At 40.2% G+C, this 17877-nt stretch overlaps 1 protein-coding gene across 1 annotated transcript in view; it reads right to left on the reverse strand.

Moving 5' to 3' along the window:
* CSGALNACT1 (chondroitin sulfate N-acetylgalactosaminyltransferase 1) overlaps positions 1–10230 on the reverse strand; it is a 132018-nt gene extending 121788 nt beyond the window's left edge. Inside the window, exons 1-2 of the mRNA XM_006859909.1 lie at positions 10219–10230; positions 8560–9470 (exon numbers count right to left, since the gene is read on the reverse strand). Of these exons, the coding sequence (XP_006859971.1) occupies positions 8560–9193 (634 nt within the window). The 5' untranslated portion in view covers positions 9194–9470; positions 10219–10230. The remainder of the gene's footprint in view (positions 1–8559; positions 9471–10218) is intronic.
* Positions 10231–17877: the final 7647 nt, after the last annotated feature.

Genomic DNA, 17877 nt, shown 5'->3' on the forward strand with positions numbered 1-17877 from the left:
AATCCCCATTCTTCCTTATTTCCAGTGTCTCCCAAAATGCCAAGAAATCCACCTGTATGCCTGCCTTACTATTTCTACCCTAAGTCACTGTCACAATGTTTATCACAAAGAATGTTACTAAAGAGCACTCTGAGGAAAGGAGCCTGTCCTCTTCAATATGTCTCCCTTTCCATACTGGAGGCCCAGTTAGATTCTGCACTTCACGCATAGCTACCGCCTAGATGCTTGCTGCTATGATGGTGAATAGGGTTCAGCTGAGCTCCCAGACTAAGGTGGACTAGGAAGTGAAGGTGAGCAATGAAAATTCGATGAATCACAATGATCCTAGCTGCAACTGATTCTGGGGGATGGCACAGGATCGGGCAGTGCTTCATTCTGTTTTGCATGGGTTCAACATTCTATTTTGCAGGAGCCAACGCAATGACAACTAACAACAACAACAACAACACGGAGCCTTACACACTGCTCACTCAGCTCCCAGAATCGGGTTGGGCTGGACTTGTTTAGAAGAGTTTTAGCACAGTGGTGTCACAGTTGCTTCGAAGTTACTTGGCAATATGCAAACAGTGGATGCCAAAAATTCCATTTGTGGAATCATCAAATTTATGTCCAGGAGCTATATTTAAAAAAAATAGGAAATCACAGTCAAAAGATGTACCACTCATTCGATTTAATTATTGGCTTGTACGGTTCTATACCTAAGGAATAAGTAAACCACATAAAGAAAGACATTTTCTGTTTACTTGAGATAAACAGGTGTCCTGAGGCACAGGAAAGGATCACGTCTCTCTACTTGCTTTTTGGGGTTTTTTTCTGGATGGTTTTGAAAAATTAGTGCTATTATATGAGAATTCAAGGCAAAAATCCGTGCCAATGAAGCATCTGGGGAAAAGGGAAAGGAGGCAAATATTGTTCCCTCTGTGTTCCTGAGACAGATAATAAACCAACACAGATAATAAATAGCTATCAATATGTTAATCTCCCTCCACAAGCTTCACAGAATTCTGCAAAGTGGCTTCAGTGAAACCACACTGAAAAAGCATTTATCTCCATTCCTTTTATAGAAGAGGATTCCAGATGGTTTGTCCTTGGTTATCCAGCAGACTAAGTGACAGAAAATCCCTTAGACAGGATCACTTGGCAAAGCCACAAACAAAAGAAGTAGAGGTGCTTTGTATTTTGCAGATAAGACAGACCCAAAGGCTAGAACTGGGTCTGGCTTTGGAAGACAACTCAATTATGCCTCTTGTGGAAAGAATGAGGAAACCAAGTCTCAAGGCATGTGAGCATACTGGTCAGAGGCACCAGCTGTGCGCCCTCTGTCTTCTCCCAGGGGTCCTGAAGTTGCTAATTGACTAGGATCCTTCTTCCAGTAAGGACCACCATGATGAGACCATGTGAAAGATCATTCATCAGTCAATGAAACGATACTGACTTAGAACCTGAAGTTCTGAGCCCACTGAAGATTGGGGAGCAACTTACTAATGTCAAATTTTTACAAAATGACCAAGATACAGTATTCTCAAGGAGATATACTAGCTACCTCACAGTGAACTTTATGCTTTACATTAACTATTATCATCTATAAGCATCTCATAGGTGTTTATTGTTTAATTTTAAACAAAAGCATCCCCATCTTTTTCTAATCAGCTCCAGGTTCTGCAGATTTTGTAGGCTTCATTAGAACACTCTAGGAATGTGGAGGACTCCTGGTGTGGCACTGTAGGATCACAAGGTCTGCAGTTCAAACCCACCAGCAGCTCTACAGAAATCCTACACAGGGTCACTATGAGTCAGAACCGACTTGATGGCACTTAACAACAACAGCAAGAATGTGGAACACTCCCACTTCTAACCCCAAAATTTCCCATACACCTTTGGTAAATTGCTCTAGCTTTTGGACTACTGAAACCCAAAATCATTCTAAGGTTATGTTTAGATATAGAAAGAAGTTATTTTCCAAAATATTTTATTCACATAATGTTCCATCACTTGATCAACTCATTATAGAAAAGAAAGTTCAAATCAGATCCTTCAATTCCCTTCTTTACCTTTAACTAGCAAAGAATCAGGAAGAGTTCCTCAAATGTCAGTTAGTCCAATCTCTACCTTATGTTGGAATCATGACTTATAACCAACCACTTGATCAAGCAGTCATCAATGGATAGTCTTGTAGTGACATGAAGTCCACTTTGTTCTCAAACATCCATTCCAATTTTGATTATTTGAAAGTTAATACTTACATTGATCTTAAATCTGCCTGATGGGTGAAATCTTCCATAATATCTCTTTTCCTATGAACATAAAACATTACCTCAGCAATCCTTTGTGATAAAAACAATGAAATAAACTGTGCTGTATGTAACAGTTAAATCTCAAATTTAAAATGTTTTTCTTCATTTACACATCATATGAGAACAATAAGTGGATTTTTAGCCAATTTGGAAGGCATTTGTGGATTTATCTGCCTTTAAATATAGACTGGATGCTGTACATAAAACAACACTGGGAAAAACTCAGTGTGTTCTTCCCTTTCGGTTTTCTAACTCCAGGTCTTTGCACATTTCATTATAATACTTTATCTTCTCAAGCAATCCTTTGAAATTTTCTGTATAGCTCTTTTATTTCATCATTGATTCCAGTTACTTTAGTCTCTCTATGCTTAAGAGCAAGTTTCAGAGTCTCTTCTGACATTTTAGTCATTTCTTTCTTGTCTTTTTAATGACTTTTTGCTTTCTTCATGTATTGTGTTCTTGATGTCATCATACAGATCTTCTGGGTTTTCAGTCATTAGTGTCAAATGCATAAAATCTATTCTTGAGATGGCCTCTAATTTCAGGTGGAATATATTCAAGGTCATATCCTAGCTCTTGTTTTCATTTTCTTCAGCTTCAACCTGAAATTGTATATGAGCAATTGATGATTTGCTCCTGTCTTCCCTAGCTTTGTTTTGGCTGATAATACTGAGCTTCTCCAAGTCTCTTTCCACAAATATAGTTAATTTGATCCCTGTGTATTCCATCTGGTAAGGTCCAGGTGTTGTTTAAAAAGGCATTTGCAAGAATGTTGTTGGTCTTGCAAAGCTCTATCATGCTATCTCCAGTATTGTTTCTATCACCAAGGCCACATTTTCCAACTGATTGTCCTTCCTTTTTGTTTTCAATTTTCGCATGCCAATCACCAATAATTATCATTAATCTTGATTGTATGTTTGATCAATTTCTGACTGAAGAAATCGGTATATTCTTCAATTTCATCATCACTGGCATTTACACATCGTTGTATGTGTGTACATTTGAATAATAGTTGTATTAACTAGTCTTCCTTATAAGCATATGGGTATTATCCTATCACAGCATTATACTTCAAGAGAGATGTTTTTTTCACAATGAATTCAACAATCCTACATTGCTGTGACAATCCTATCACAACATTGTACTTCAAGATAGATTTTTTTTTTTTTGGACAATGAATGCAAACACCATTCCTCTTGCATTTGTCTCTTCAATTTATCATTCTAGGCATAGCAAGCCATATGATTGTCTGATTCAAAATGGACAATACCAGGCCATTTCAGCTTACTAATGCCTAGGATATAGATCTGTATGCATTCCATTTCATTTTTGACAACTTTTAATTTTCCTAAATTTGTACTTCATACATTTCATGTTCTGGTTATGAATGGACACTTGCAGCTGTTTCTTCTCAATTTGAGTTGTGCCCTACCGGCAAATGAAGGTCTTGAAAGTTTTGCTCCACTCATGTCATAGCCAACTCTACTGTGAGGAGGCAGTTCACCCCAGTCACATGTGAGTGCCTTCCAACCCGAGGGGTTCAACATTGGACACTATATCAATGTTCCACAGCTACTCATAACGTATTTAGTGGATAACCATTCAGAAGTGGTTTGCCTCTCCTTCTTCCTAGTTCATCTTAGTCTGGAAGTTCCACTGAAGCCTGTTCACCATGAGTGACCCAGCTATTAAAAATAGTGGTAGCATAGCTTCCAGCATCACAGCATCATGAAAGCCATCACAACATGACAAACTGACAGATGAATGATGAGTTCTTTTATAGATCTGTCTATTGTTTGTCTGAAAATTGAACTATGGAGGTGAGAGTTCATTTCCAGAACTGACGGGTGACTAAAGGTCATAGTCTAGGGGGTTCCACCAATCTCTATCTAGCCAGTAAGCCTGGTTATTTTCATGATTTTGAGTTTTATTCCATATGTTTCTACCACTCTACCCAGACCCTTCTAATGTAATCCCTTTCAGAGCAGTTGGTAGTGGTAACGAGGCACCATCTAGTTCTGGTTCTAGGAAGATTAGCTATTCACTTTGTCCATTAATTCACTGAACTCATTGTTTCTTCACTCTTCTTTCCTCAGGACAATAAACCAATAGTTGTACTCTAACTTTTAAGACCTCAGTCACAACTTACCAAAGTCTGATGTAGAACATTGTCTTTGTGGACTATGATATGCCAATTGGCCATGGTGTCACGCAAGATCATGGTTCGGAGCTCCCAGGACCAGCGACTCATTCCCTCAAGGTGTTTGCTTATGTCTAATAAGTTTTCATATATTTGTCCCTGTATTCTCCAGCACCTTTATAAATATTTTTGTAGCATAAGTAAACACACACGTAGAGAAATACCTTCTGCCAACCCTATATATATATTTGTGGCTATACTCCCACTTTCCCTCCCACATCTGTTTAGCCTATGTGTCTATTCAAGCATATATACTAGTTGCTGTTGTTGTTAAGTGCCATCTAGTCAGGTTCAACTCATAGCAACCCTGTACAGGATTTTCAAGGAACAGCTGGTAAGTTTGAAGCACTGACCTTATAGTTCAAACCAACCTTGTGGTCCAGTGCTTACCATACAGCTCCACACCAGGACTCCATTGTTGTTGTTGTTGTTAAGTGCCATCGAGTCAGTTTTGACCCATAGTGACCCTTTACAGGGCTTCCGAGGAGTGACTGATGACCTTGAATTGCCGACCTTGTGGTTTAAACTGGCTTTGCAGTCCAGCACATTAACCTACAGCACCACACCAGGACTCCATTGTTGTTGTTGTTAAGTGCCGTCAAGTCGGTTCCAACCCATAGCAACTCTACGTAGGGTTTCCAACGAGCAGCTGGTGAGCTTGAACCACCGACCTTGCAGTTCAAACGGCTTTGCAGTTTGGTGCATTAACCCACAGCGCCATACCAGGACTCCATTGTTGTTGTTGTTAAGTGCCGTCGAGTCAGTTCTGACCCATAGCGACCCTGTACAGGGTTTCCGAGGGTGTAAATCCTTACGGGAGTAGAAAGCCTCATCTTTCTCCCGCGGAGCGGCTGGAAGTTTCGAACCGCTGACCTTAAGGTTCACAGCCCGATTCGTAACCACTACGCTACCAGAGCTCCTCCATTAGATCACCATTATTATATAGAGGTATATAACAGTAATTTACCTCTGTTGCCTATAACTCACTGTCTTTCCCTACCTTCATCATTATTTGCTGGACTCCTTCTTATTGCTTATTATCTTCCCCTTCAACCAAATCAACATACTAATGTTTTTAAAGAAGCTCACGAGGACTTTCATTGAGTGGGCTTGAACCTCTACCCTTTCAGTTAGCAGTTATATGAGTCCCTGGGTGGTACAAACAGTTAACAGGTTCAGCTATTAATGGAAAGGTTGGCTTTTGAGTCCACCCAGCAGCATGTCAGAAGAAAGGCCTAGCAATGTACTTCCAAAAGATCAGTCACTGAAAACCCAATGGAGCACACTTCTCCTCTGACACACACGGAGCTGTCATGAGACAGAATCAACTTGACAGCACCCTCTAAAAGAAAGTCAGCCATATCTCAGAGCAAATAAATCAAGACAAAATAAGAGTCGTGGACCACTGCTGCTTCAGAAACATAGGCCTTATCATAAAGACATTACACACAGCAGACAGGATTTCAAACCCTAGTGCAGACTGAAAATCACAAGGGCAAACATTCCAAATTGCAGACATCGATTTGTAATCTAGTTCTTCTGAAACTGCTTGGTTTGTGGACAGTTCTACGTAACACGCTTATGGGTGAATGGCAACCAGGGTGCTTTTGGTTTTTTAAAAATAATGTTTAATGACTTTCCCTAGGGTCAGCTAGTAAGACAGTGTTTATGGAAATACTTCATAAACCGTTGTTGTTAAGTGCTTTTGAGTCTGTTCCGATTCATAACAACTCTTTATAGGCTCTCCAAGGCTTATAACATGTGATGCTGCATCATCATTATATTTTGAACATCTAGTGTATTCACTAGGGAGCTCTGGTAATGTAGTGGTTACAAATTGGGCTGCTAACCTTAAGGTCAGCAGTTCAAAACTACCAGCTGTTCTGCAGAAGAAAGAGGAGGCTTTCAGCTCCTATAAAGATTTACAGCCTTGGAAACCCTGTACAGAGTCACTATGAGCCAGAACTGACTCCATGGCATATAACCACCACCACTGTATTCAGTATGTGCTAGCTGCTGAAGCAATGTGTTAGGCATTATTTCTTGTTGTTGTTGTTAAGTGCTGTTGAGTCAATTCCAACCCATAGTGACACCCATATAGGGTTTCCAAGGAGCAACTGGTGAGCTTGAACCACCGACCTTGCAGTTCAAATGACTTTGCAGTCTGACGCATTAGTCCTTAGACACCATATAAATGAATTAAAAAAAAAAAAATCCTGTACAACAAAATCTTGATCTTGCAAAGATTTCTTTACCTGGCTCTAGGTATATGAAAAATGGTAGTACACTAAAACTGTATGGATTTATGCTTCACATATTACTGTTGTTGGTAAGTGCCACTGAATCAGTTCTGACTCACAGTGACCCTGTGTAGGGTTTCCAAGGAATGGCTGATGGTTTTGAACCACCACCTTAGATTCAAATCGACCTAGTGGTCTAGTGCATTATCCTGCAGTGCTACACCAGGACTCCGTTGCTGTTGTTAGGTGGAGTCAAGTTGGTTCCAACTCATAGGTACCCTATGCACAGCAGAATGAAATACTGCCCGGTCCTGCGCCATCCTCACAATGGTTGCTACGCTTAAGCCTCTTGCTGCTGACACTGTGCCAATCCATCTCGTTGGGGCTCTTCCTCTTTTTTGCTGGCCCAAAGAGAACATAGATAAATAGCAGCAGGGTTTTAGATATTACTAAAGAGCCAGAAGAACAAACAAATCAGTATAGCCAGAACACACCTAAGAAGAAGGATAACAAGACTTCATCTCTCATTCTTTGGACATGTTATCAGAAAGGACCAGTTCTGGAGAAGGACATCATGCTTGGAAAAGTGGAAGGTCAGTGAAAAAGAGGAAGACCCCCAACAAGATGGATGGCCACAGTGGCAGAAACAACGGGCTTAAGTGTAACAGTAATTATGAGGCTGTGTCAGGCCCCAGCAGTGCTTTGTTCTGTTGTACATGGAATCGTTAGGAGTCAGAACCTACTTGACAGCCCCTAACAACAACAACAAAGAGCATCCATCTAGCCTATAGGCTGCTGAGCTGGTGGCTACACAGCCAAATAGAAAGTGAGGTTAGGTGATCAGAGCTTTATTTCTGGGCAAGTTGAAGTAGATACTCTCTAGAAATGGAGTAATAACTATACAACCTTGAAGGGACTTCCTTCTCTCAAATTTTTAGTTGAGTTTTAACTACTACCAATGGGCAAATTGATAAGAATATACTAAAGAACCTTCCAAGAAACTAGACAATGCGTCTTTCTTTTAAAATGAGGCTCAAATACAAATGAATATTGGGACACTAGTCTATACCCATGAAAATAGTCAAACCATCATTTCACTAGTTTCCATGTGCTCTGATGATCTATATCATACATGGATACTAGAACCAGGCTTCCTGGGTTCAAATCCGGACTCTACCACTAGATAAGTAACCTTAGGTATTTACTTAGTTTATCTGTATCTATCTATCCTCATCCCTCATTTCCTCATCACAGTGGAAAACTTCATCATCACAAGGAAAATTTGAGTGTAAAGTTACTAGAACAGTGACTGGTTTGTTATTGTTAAGTGCTGTCGAGTCCATTCCAACCCATAGTGACCCTATACAGGGTTTCTGAGGAGCAGCTGGTGAGACCTTGCAGTTCAAACGGCTTTGCAGTCTGGCACATTAACCCACAGCGCCACACCAGGAGCGCTGTGGTATATGTTGACACCATTTTTATGTTCATGGTTCTCTCCTGATTACCAGGCCCAGTTACTAGAAGTACCTATGAAAAGGGATGACATTAAAATTGTCTCTCATATTCTCTTTAGGTTTCAGAGTTTTGCCTTAACATTTCATTTTCTTTTATTTCACTTTTTAAAGCTCAAGCTAGAAGTTCTACCTTCTTCTGCCAGGAGCCAATGAAAACTATCTACTCCTTGACAAAGGGTTTCATGATAAAGTGGAAACAGATGTTTCACACCTCGAGCGCCACAAAACTTCTTACCAGTAATGCTCACAACCTCCCACCGTGGTTACCTGCTTTTCCAACCACTTGCCACCCCATGCACAACCATGCCAACCTTCTATGAAGTCCGAGGCCGTGTAAGGACGCTGAATTGGGCTGCTCTCTGCAGGGTTGTTCAGAGTCTCCAAGGCGGATTCAATCGCTTCTACCAACTCATCACGCTTGTCTTTCCTCACGGGTTTCTCCTCGGGGTGGCGGGTCAGACCCGTCTCCAGCTGGTACACTTTCTGCAGGGTGAAGCTATCGAAAGGCACTGCTGCATACTCAGTGGCCAACTTGACACCAGTGTGCACCTCAGCCTTGTCCACCTGTGCATGTAGGAAGGCCTGGAGGTCTGCCTGGGTTTTCTCCGGGGCACCCCGGTCCAGCCCCAGGCCCGTGGCGTCACTGGCGTGGTACTGCACACTCTTGAGCTGCTCACTTCGCTCCTGCAGCTCATCCTTGAGCTGTGCGATCTGCTTCTTCAGGCTGTTGATATAGTTCCGGTGCTGCTCCTCCCACTCCTGTAGGACTGCCTGGTACCCCTCTTTCCCAGTTGGGCCATTGGCCCGGGGCAGCCCCAGCTTCTCCTCGTCGCCTTTCGGGGTACAGGCCAACATGTAGAGGACAGAGATGGCACAGCAGAGGAGCACAAGCAAAATCACCACCCGAGAAATCCAGGCCAGCAACCCACGACGAACCATCATCATTCAGGAATCAACCATGCGTCCAGACCTGGTGACATCCCAGAATGCCAGGGCCCCACGCAAGGGCTTCCCAGAACTAGACAACAGCAGACATGCGTTTGGGGGGCCCTGAGCTCCTTCCATCCATTTGCTTTTACAGCGTGCCCTGTGCCTTGGAGCCAACAGCCACACCACTGAGCAGTTTTCCTCTTTCTAAAGGACGGTTTTCCAGGTTGAGGCAATGAGTTGTCACATTAATTCCCATCACAGTCTTCCCGATGTTCAGCAAACAAGAGGAGACCTGAGAAGAGACACAAATAACAAAAACATTTACTCAAGATCACACACCTAAGCTCACAGCAATGTTCAATAGTCCTCCCATGAGATTTATGGATTTATGATTAAATATTTTTAAATGCTTGCAAATCAGAATGCAAATGTGCATTACCAATCTAATGTAATACAGAATAAAGGACACAGTAAAAAGATCCAAAGGAAATTGTCAGTTGCGTTCTATAAAGTCTATTTAACCCTGAATTGGGGGACACCCAATCAGCTGTTTTTTACCTCAACTGGGACACGCACACACACACAATCACACATACACACACACGCCCTGTCAGGTTTGGGCATGTATATGCCTGTGAATGACCACAGAAGTGCCTCCTGTATTGTATTTGTGCTGAATATGGAGCTCACAACTAATGAGGTCCTCTAAGTGCCAAAACATTAACAATACTTCTCTCTGGATGGAAGGGCTAAGGGTGTTTTTTCTGCTTTCTCTATACTTCCCCATATCTTATAAATTCTTCACAATGAACATATATTATTTTGATGATTAAAAAGAGGGAAAAAAAATTGAATAGCATTCAAGTTTCAGGCACTGGTCACCAAAGGCACCTCTCAGGCCAGGGTTGGCCAGAGGGGCAGATGGAGTATGAGGCACAATAAGGTGAGCTCCTGAGGAAAGCATGCACCCCATACAGGGCGGAAACTAGGAACTGGTTCAAGGTTGTTTTCAACGTTCAGATGACAAGATGAGGAAGCACCTGGAGGTTCAAATATATAAAAACCACAAAAGTAAATGTGGATGATAACTTATTCAACAGGTGAGAACTTCTGACCAACCAACTCTCCAATTCTTCAGGCAGACAAAGGACTGTGTGTTTGCCATGGAAAGTGAGGGGGTTGGGAGTGGAACAGAGACCAGAAATACAAGGGGGCTTCAAAAATTGGAATGAAAAAATAATGACATTTTTCCTCAACCTTTTTGAAGCCCCCTTGTACTGTCTGTCCCCTCAGGATTCAAATCCCCAGGAATATTTCTGCCCCAACCTCTGAAAGTTCTGATTGCTCATCAGCAATACCGAGACAGGTCTCAGGACTTTTTGCTCAAACACATGTTCTATATCTCCCTTCCAAACCACTCGTACAAAAGGAGCCAACTCAACACACCTTCTCCTGTTCTTCCACTCCCTCCTCTCACCCATCACAAACATCCTAGTAGCACATTGTTTTCAATTTCCTCCCTTTTTAATCTTCTTCCCTCACCTTCCCCTACTAAGCTTAGCAATACATACCTATATACTTACCAGACGAAATTTTATGTTTAGAGACTTCTTCTGAAACTTTCCTATATGTATCTTTCAATGCCACTTCTTTTAAAAGACAAGCTCCTAAGGCAAGAAGCTTACAAGCTTTCGAGAGGGAGTCTAGTTCCAGAGGGTAGAAGGTAGAATCTCCACTGAGTGGTTTCCAACCTGTCTAGACGGGGCTGATGAAAGGAGATGGGGATATGACTCCTGTGGTTCAATAGTTAATAATCACTATAAGGACTGACTGTGAGGGTTGGAAATGTAAAGGTAGACGTTTCATAACAAAAGGAGGGGAGTGGTTGATTTTGCAGTCTAGGAGTAGAGGTCCCTGGGACCATCAAGGGAGAAGAGCAGAGTATGGGACCCTATTCAGAGAAGCAGTGAAACCAGAGATGGAGGCAGAGACAATGACGTAGATAGATGGAGTGGCTGGGAACTCTGGACTCAGGGAGGGAGTCTGTATGCTCATGGACGGGGAGCAGGCTTGCGGGGTATATCCTTTAGTTGTTTGATGTATGGAGGGGATTGTAATCATTGCAAAGAAATGCAATATGATAGGATGAATGTAAAGCTAATGTTCTCCCATGTAAACTATCACTTAATTCACAATAAAAACTTAAAAAAACAAGCTTCTTGAGAATACTGCATCTTGGTCATTTTAGAAAAATTTGACATTTTTAATAATCCCAACAATAAGTAGCTCCCCGGACTTCAGTGGAGTCAGGAACTCCAGAATCTAGGCCAGAAATCATTTCATCTACCAATGAATGGTCTCTCCCATGGCCTCACCATGGTGGTCCTTACTGGAAGAAAGATCCTAGTTAGTCCATTACCAACTTGAGGACCCCTGGGAAAAGACAAAGAAATGGTTTTTTTTACTGTTCTCAAATGCTGGAGATATAGCAAATGATAATAGGTTCATTGACTTTTTCTGAATATTCACCCATCATGCTTTATGGAGGATTCCTGGTAGAACAGTGAGTTAAGCATTAGGCTGCCAACCACAAGGTCAGAGATCAACTCCATCACCTCTCTGTTGGAGAAAGATGAGGTGGTCTGCTTCCATAAAGTTTACAGCCGTGCAAACTCAATGGGGTCAGTTCTACTTCTACTTTCCTATTGGATCTCTATGACTCAGAACAGACTCAACAGCAGTGGGGTTGTTTTTATGTGTATATTTGTTTTATGGACAAACCTATTACTCAAGAGAAGTGCTTCTTGTGGACATCATTATGTGATCAAAATAGTTTATTTTTCTATTTTCCTTAAAAATTCTTTTAACATTTAAAATTCTTTCTAAACTTTCTCTGGACCTAAGGATTCTCACTCCTATAATTTAGAACAATACACAGTTATTAGTGCTAAGTCGAAAGTGCATGTTTTACCCTGGAAGCCTTTTCTCTCTGATGAAAATCTTAGGATGTGTATAATTACTATAATTCTGTGATTAAAAACATCTCAGCTTTGGTATTCAGGCACCTTGCTGTTTTTAATGAAATCTCTCAGATGAACTCATTATATCCAAGTATTAAATTACCAGTGGAGACATGTTATCACACTATTCTGCCACTTTAAAGACTTTCACTTTAAGTGTGTTGCCATTAAGAACAAAATAAGCAAATTAAAATAGGGGGGCATTCAATACAATTTATTGTGCTATGAATATGTAAAGCAAGCAACCTTTCCAATAGACTTTTTTTTTTAAATGGAAAAAATGACATCTATTTAATAAATTGAAATCATGTTGGTAAACTGAAGCAATGCGCATTAAGGTTATGGCCAAAGAAACTAAAAACTATTGAATATTTTTTTCTTTTTCCGGTTTCATAAACTTTTTAAAAACCTAGTCTAGCTTTCAAAATTCAAGAGTGTAAATTTCAAGATTATTTGGTATTCCGTTCTTGGGATGCAAAAGGAGGGGGACAGGGGGAAACCCAGATCTTTAGGAAGAAAGAATTTTTTTAAAAATAACAAAAAGCCGGAGCTCAGCATTTGGGACATTAGTCCACTGATGCTCCGTCGACAATAAAGCCTCTTCCTCTAATTAAAAACAAAAAACAAAACAAAAAGTCATGGAAATTGCTGCTAAGGAAGTAGTGGTGATTTTGTTTTTATATAACAACAGGGCAGATACTGTATGTCAGGACAAAAGTGCACCCTTTAACAGACAAAATATTTTCTAACAATTCCAGCAATCTAAACTTTAATCAAAATAGGACTGGCTATACCGCAAAGCCCAGGAGTGTCTTCTAGAAACTTCAGATTTTTCATTCGGCAACACAGAGCATCATTCTTAAGTGTGGATGTCAGTTTACCAGCTCTGTCACATTCAGGCAAGAACACCTTGGTACGATTTAAACAAACCATAGGTGCAACTAAACCATAAATGTACCTAGCAATCAAGCTCTTTCTGCAAAGATGTTGGGAGAGTTAAAGAGTTAACATTTGGTAAAGTGTTTACAGATGGAAAGCATCGTGTAATTACCAAACACTATTACAAGTTAGAGAAGACAGTGAAAATATAGCTTTATCTGATCACAGTAGCACTGTGCTACTATTTTAAAAACTCAAAATAGGCATGCAGATTTTTAAACTAGCTCAGTCTCTTAGGGTGGTTGGGAGCAGGAAAAGAGTGAAGAGGAAGAAGGAGTCCCGATTAATAATTAATTTCAGGGCCCTTACGAGAAGAGAGATGGATATTCCTAAATTTTTATTAGAGAAAATTCTTTGTGGTCAATGGGGTTCTTGCATGCTTTAAATTTCAATTTAAACAGGCATCCATTTATATTAATTAGTTTCCCTAGTACTTTTCTGACCCTGTCTAAATCCCCAATGATGCTGCTGTGATGTACCAAGTCTGAAACACTGGGTTTATTTATTAGACTGAAGAGGACATCCAAATGCAATAGCACTGTCATCATTAATACCATCTCTGGGCAACAAAACACTATGACAAAGAAAAATACTATTAGACAGCAATTTTTTTGTGGACACCTGGTGCTAACCCTGCCTATAAACAGGGTGTTGCAAGATCTCTCAGACTAAAAAAGAGGCTCTCAGTATATATCATTGTTCCACTTTATCTATCATCATAGGTCAGACTAGGCTACTTTCCTGGGTATTCCAAAACACCTAACTGTACTCATGAGGAACTTGCATATAGACCAAGAGGCAGTTGTTCTAACAGAACAAAGGAACACTGAATAGTTTAAAATCAGGACAGGTGTTTGTCAGGCTTATATTCTTTCACCATACTTATTCAATCTGTGTGCTGAGAATTAATTCGAGAAGCTGGATTATATGAAGACGAACATTGCCTCAGAGTGGGAAGAAGACTCATTAACAACCTGTGAAATGCAGATAATACAACTTTGCTTGCTGAAAGTGAAAAGGACTTAAAATGCTTATTGAGGAAGATCAAAGACTGCAGGCTACATATGAGTTGCACCTCAGTGTAAAGAAAATGAAAATCCTCACCACTGGACCAATAGACAACATTCTTATCAACCAAGAAGAGATTGAAGTCGTCAAGGACTTCATTCTTCTTGGATCAACTATCAACACTCATGGAAGCAGCAGTCAAGAAATCAAACGCTGTATTGCATTAGGCAAATGTGCTGCACAAGATCTTTTTAAAGTGTTGAAGAGTAAAGATGTCAGCTTGAGGACTAAGGTGCACCTGACCCAACCATGGTATTTTCAATAAACTCATATGCATGTGAAAGTTGGACAGTGAATAAGAAAGACCATAGAAGAACTGATGCGTTTGAGTTATGGTTTTGGAGGACAATATTAAAAGTACCATGGACTTCCAAAAGAACAAGCATATCTGTATTGAAAGAAATACAGACAGAATACTCCTTAGAAGCCAAGATGGAGAGACCTTTTCCTCTCATACTTAGGACATATCAGGAGAGAGCAGTCCCTGGAAATGGACATAATACTTGGTAAAGTACAGGGTCAGTGAAAAACAAAAAACACTCAACGACATGAATTGGCATGGTGGTAGCAGTCACGGACTTAACAGTAATTGTGAGAATGGCACAGGACCAGACAGTGTTTCATTCTCTTTTGGATAGGGTCAGTATGAGTCAGAACTGACATGACGGCACCTAACACCAACAAACAGGTAGAAAATTGCTTAAGGAATTGACAGCCCTTCTTCACTTTCTGAACTTCTAAGGCAGGGAATCTGAATGTCACAGAGGTCATGAGGTACTTGTAACTTCTGTAAAGGGGTCCAACACTAGTTGGTTGGTTGGTTATGTGCCGTGGAGTTAGTTCCACTATACAGGGTTTCCGAGGCTGTAAATCTTTACGGGAGCAGAACGCCTCATCTTTCTCCAGTGGAACAGCTGGTAGTTTCGAACTGCTGACCCTGCGGTTCTCAGCCCGATTCGTAACCACTACACTACCAGAGCTCCTTTGGAAGTTGTCCATTAACAACTTGTGGACGCTGTCTAAAATCCCTGATATCTCACCTTGAACAGAAACCATCTTGGACTTTCCCAAGGTCACCAAATAACACAGCAATGTCTTTATCCATCCAAAGTTTAAAAATAGGAATGAAACATCTATTATGTACAATGCACTGCATAAGAAAAATACAGGAGATGAAAAAAAACACACAGGAAATCAGAGGAAATGGTACCATGAGCAGATCCATGTTCCTGTTCCATCACCTCTACACTCCTACACAAAGGAAAACAACCACAAATTTATAGAATCAACTTTGTAAGAACTCTGAAAAATAGCCAAGACTTGTAGCAACTAAGGGAAAACTAAATCAAGAAAAAAAGGACTTTTAAATAATAGAAAAACTTTGGTTTTCTACTCAGCTAGGCACATTCTCCCTTTTCCAGTGTAGTAGCTTCACCTTAGCATAGACAAAGCAGATGGTGCTCCAATAAAAGGGGTCTGATCTCGGGCTTCAGAGAGATCAGAGCAGACTCTACTAGATGATTGTAATGGAGATCTACTCTGAACTGGCTGAGGGCAGCCTAGCTGAAGGACTGTAGCAAGTCCGCTTCTAGGTGTGGTTCATCTCAAACCTCAAGTGGGAAGAGGGGAAGTGATGAGCAATGTCAGAAAGCTGTGACTGCCTTTAAGACACCTGAGACTGGGCAGAGTGATTCGACCATACTATTAACAACTAATGACTGAAGAAGATGCTGAACTGAGTACTTCTTTTGGAACTTAGAGCTTTCAGAGGTTCTGTACTAAGGTGGCCTTGCACATGCTCAGGCAGGATGTATGCACAGAAGTAACCTGGATACCCTGGGCTTTCACTTTGGACTTATCGCAAGCCAGACCAAGTTTGCCACGATATCAAAGAGGATCCCAATACACAGTCAATTTGCAAATATTGTGGCAGGAATTTTTTGCTATTTGAGTCTCTTTTCTCTCTCTTTTTTCCCCTAGAGTACAAGGATATATCTTTCAAAAACACTAGTGGAGAATAGGGCAAGGAACTGAGTCCTTGAGGTTCACAAATGTCTAGGGGAGTAGTCCTTTCAAAAACAGGAGAAGTGGCTGAACAGAGAGACTATTACACCCTTCAACAATTAAAAAATAATTGTAATCCCTGGGGAAGGGAAACGTTTGAGCTCCAGAGGCACCATATTATAATATTCAAATGTCCCAGTTTCAACAAAAATCACAAGACAAGCAAAAACAAAACAAAAAAACAGGAAAGGTTAGTCCAGATAAAAGAAAAAAAGTAACAGAAATTGTCACTATAAAGACCAGATAAAGCCTAGCAAACTTTAAAACAACCACCTTAAATATGCCCAATGAACTACAGGAAAACATAGGCTAAGAACTAAAGGATATCAGGAAAAGGATGCAAGAACAAACAAGAATTTCGTTAGAGAGAGAAATTCTTTTAAAAGAAGCAAACAAAGTCACTGGAATGTAAGACTATAATAACTGAAATGAAAAAAAAAAATCTCTGAAGGAGTTCAACAACATATTTGAGCTCACAAGAGAAAGAATCAGCAAAGTTGAAGATAGAACAATTGAAATTATTTATGCTGAAGAAGAACAACAAAAAAAAAATATGCAGAAGAAAAGTGAACAGAATCTAAGGGACTTGTGAGGCATCATCAAATGAACCAACATATATATCACAGGTGTGCTAAAATGAGAAGAGAGAGAAAAGGGGACAGAAAGAATATTTGAAAAAAATGCATATAACCTCCCAACTTTAATGAAACTTGACATCTAAGAATCTCAACAAACTCCAGGTAACGAAAAACCCAAGAAAACACTGGAACATACTAAATAACACCCAAGAAAAAGAGAGAATCTTGAAAACACCAAGAGAGGAGTCTCATCAAATACATGGGACCCACAAAAAGATTAACCACTGAAATTTCCTCAGAAACCATACAGCTCATCTGCGAGTAGAATGACATATTTGAAGTGCTGAAGGAAAAGAAATGCTGATTCAGAATTCTAGACCAGCTAAAACTGCCCGTCAAAACTGAGGGTGAACTACTGAAAACAAAATACAGGAGAAATGTTTCAGGAGTTAGTTTTCAATAATATATTCACTGATATGACACCAAACTCAGGAACAACAAAAAGCAAAATATATAAATTGGACTTTATCACAATTAAAAACTTTGGGCATCAAAGGACCTTTTCAACAAAACAAAGAGACAATCTACAGATTAGGAGAAAATATTTGGGAGTCATATATCTGGTAAGCAGTTAATTAATATCTAGACTATATACCACAACAATATAAAGATTATCCAATTAATAAACAATAAGGGATTTGAGCAGACATTTTATCGAAGAAGATAAGGATGAAAAGGTGCTCAATGTCATGTGTCATTAAGGATGGCTATTATAAAAAGGAAAGTACAAAGTGCTGGTGAAAATGTGGAGACACTGGAATCCTCTTCTATGGCTGATGGGTGTGTGTAAAAAGGCACAACCTCTGTGGAAAACATTATGTTGGTTCTTCAGAAAGTTCAACGTAGATTTACCACATTGTTGTTGTTAGGTCTGTTGAGGTAGTTCCAACTCATTGGAACCCTATGCAAAACATTGCCCAGTCTTGAGCCAATTTCACAGTTGTTGTTACATTTGAGCCCATTCTTTTTG

This window comes from Chrysochloris asiatica, unplaced genomic scaffold (assembly GCF_000296735.1).
Source record: "Chrysochloris asiatica unplaced genomic scaffold, ChrAsi1.0 scaffold00035, whole genome shotgun sequence".
Lineage (NCBI taxonomy): Eukaryota > Metazoa > Chordata > Mammalia > Afrosoricida > Chrysochloridae > Chrysochloris > Chrysochloris asiatica.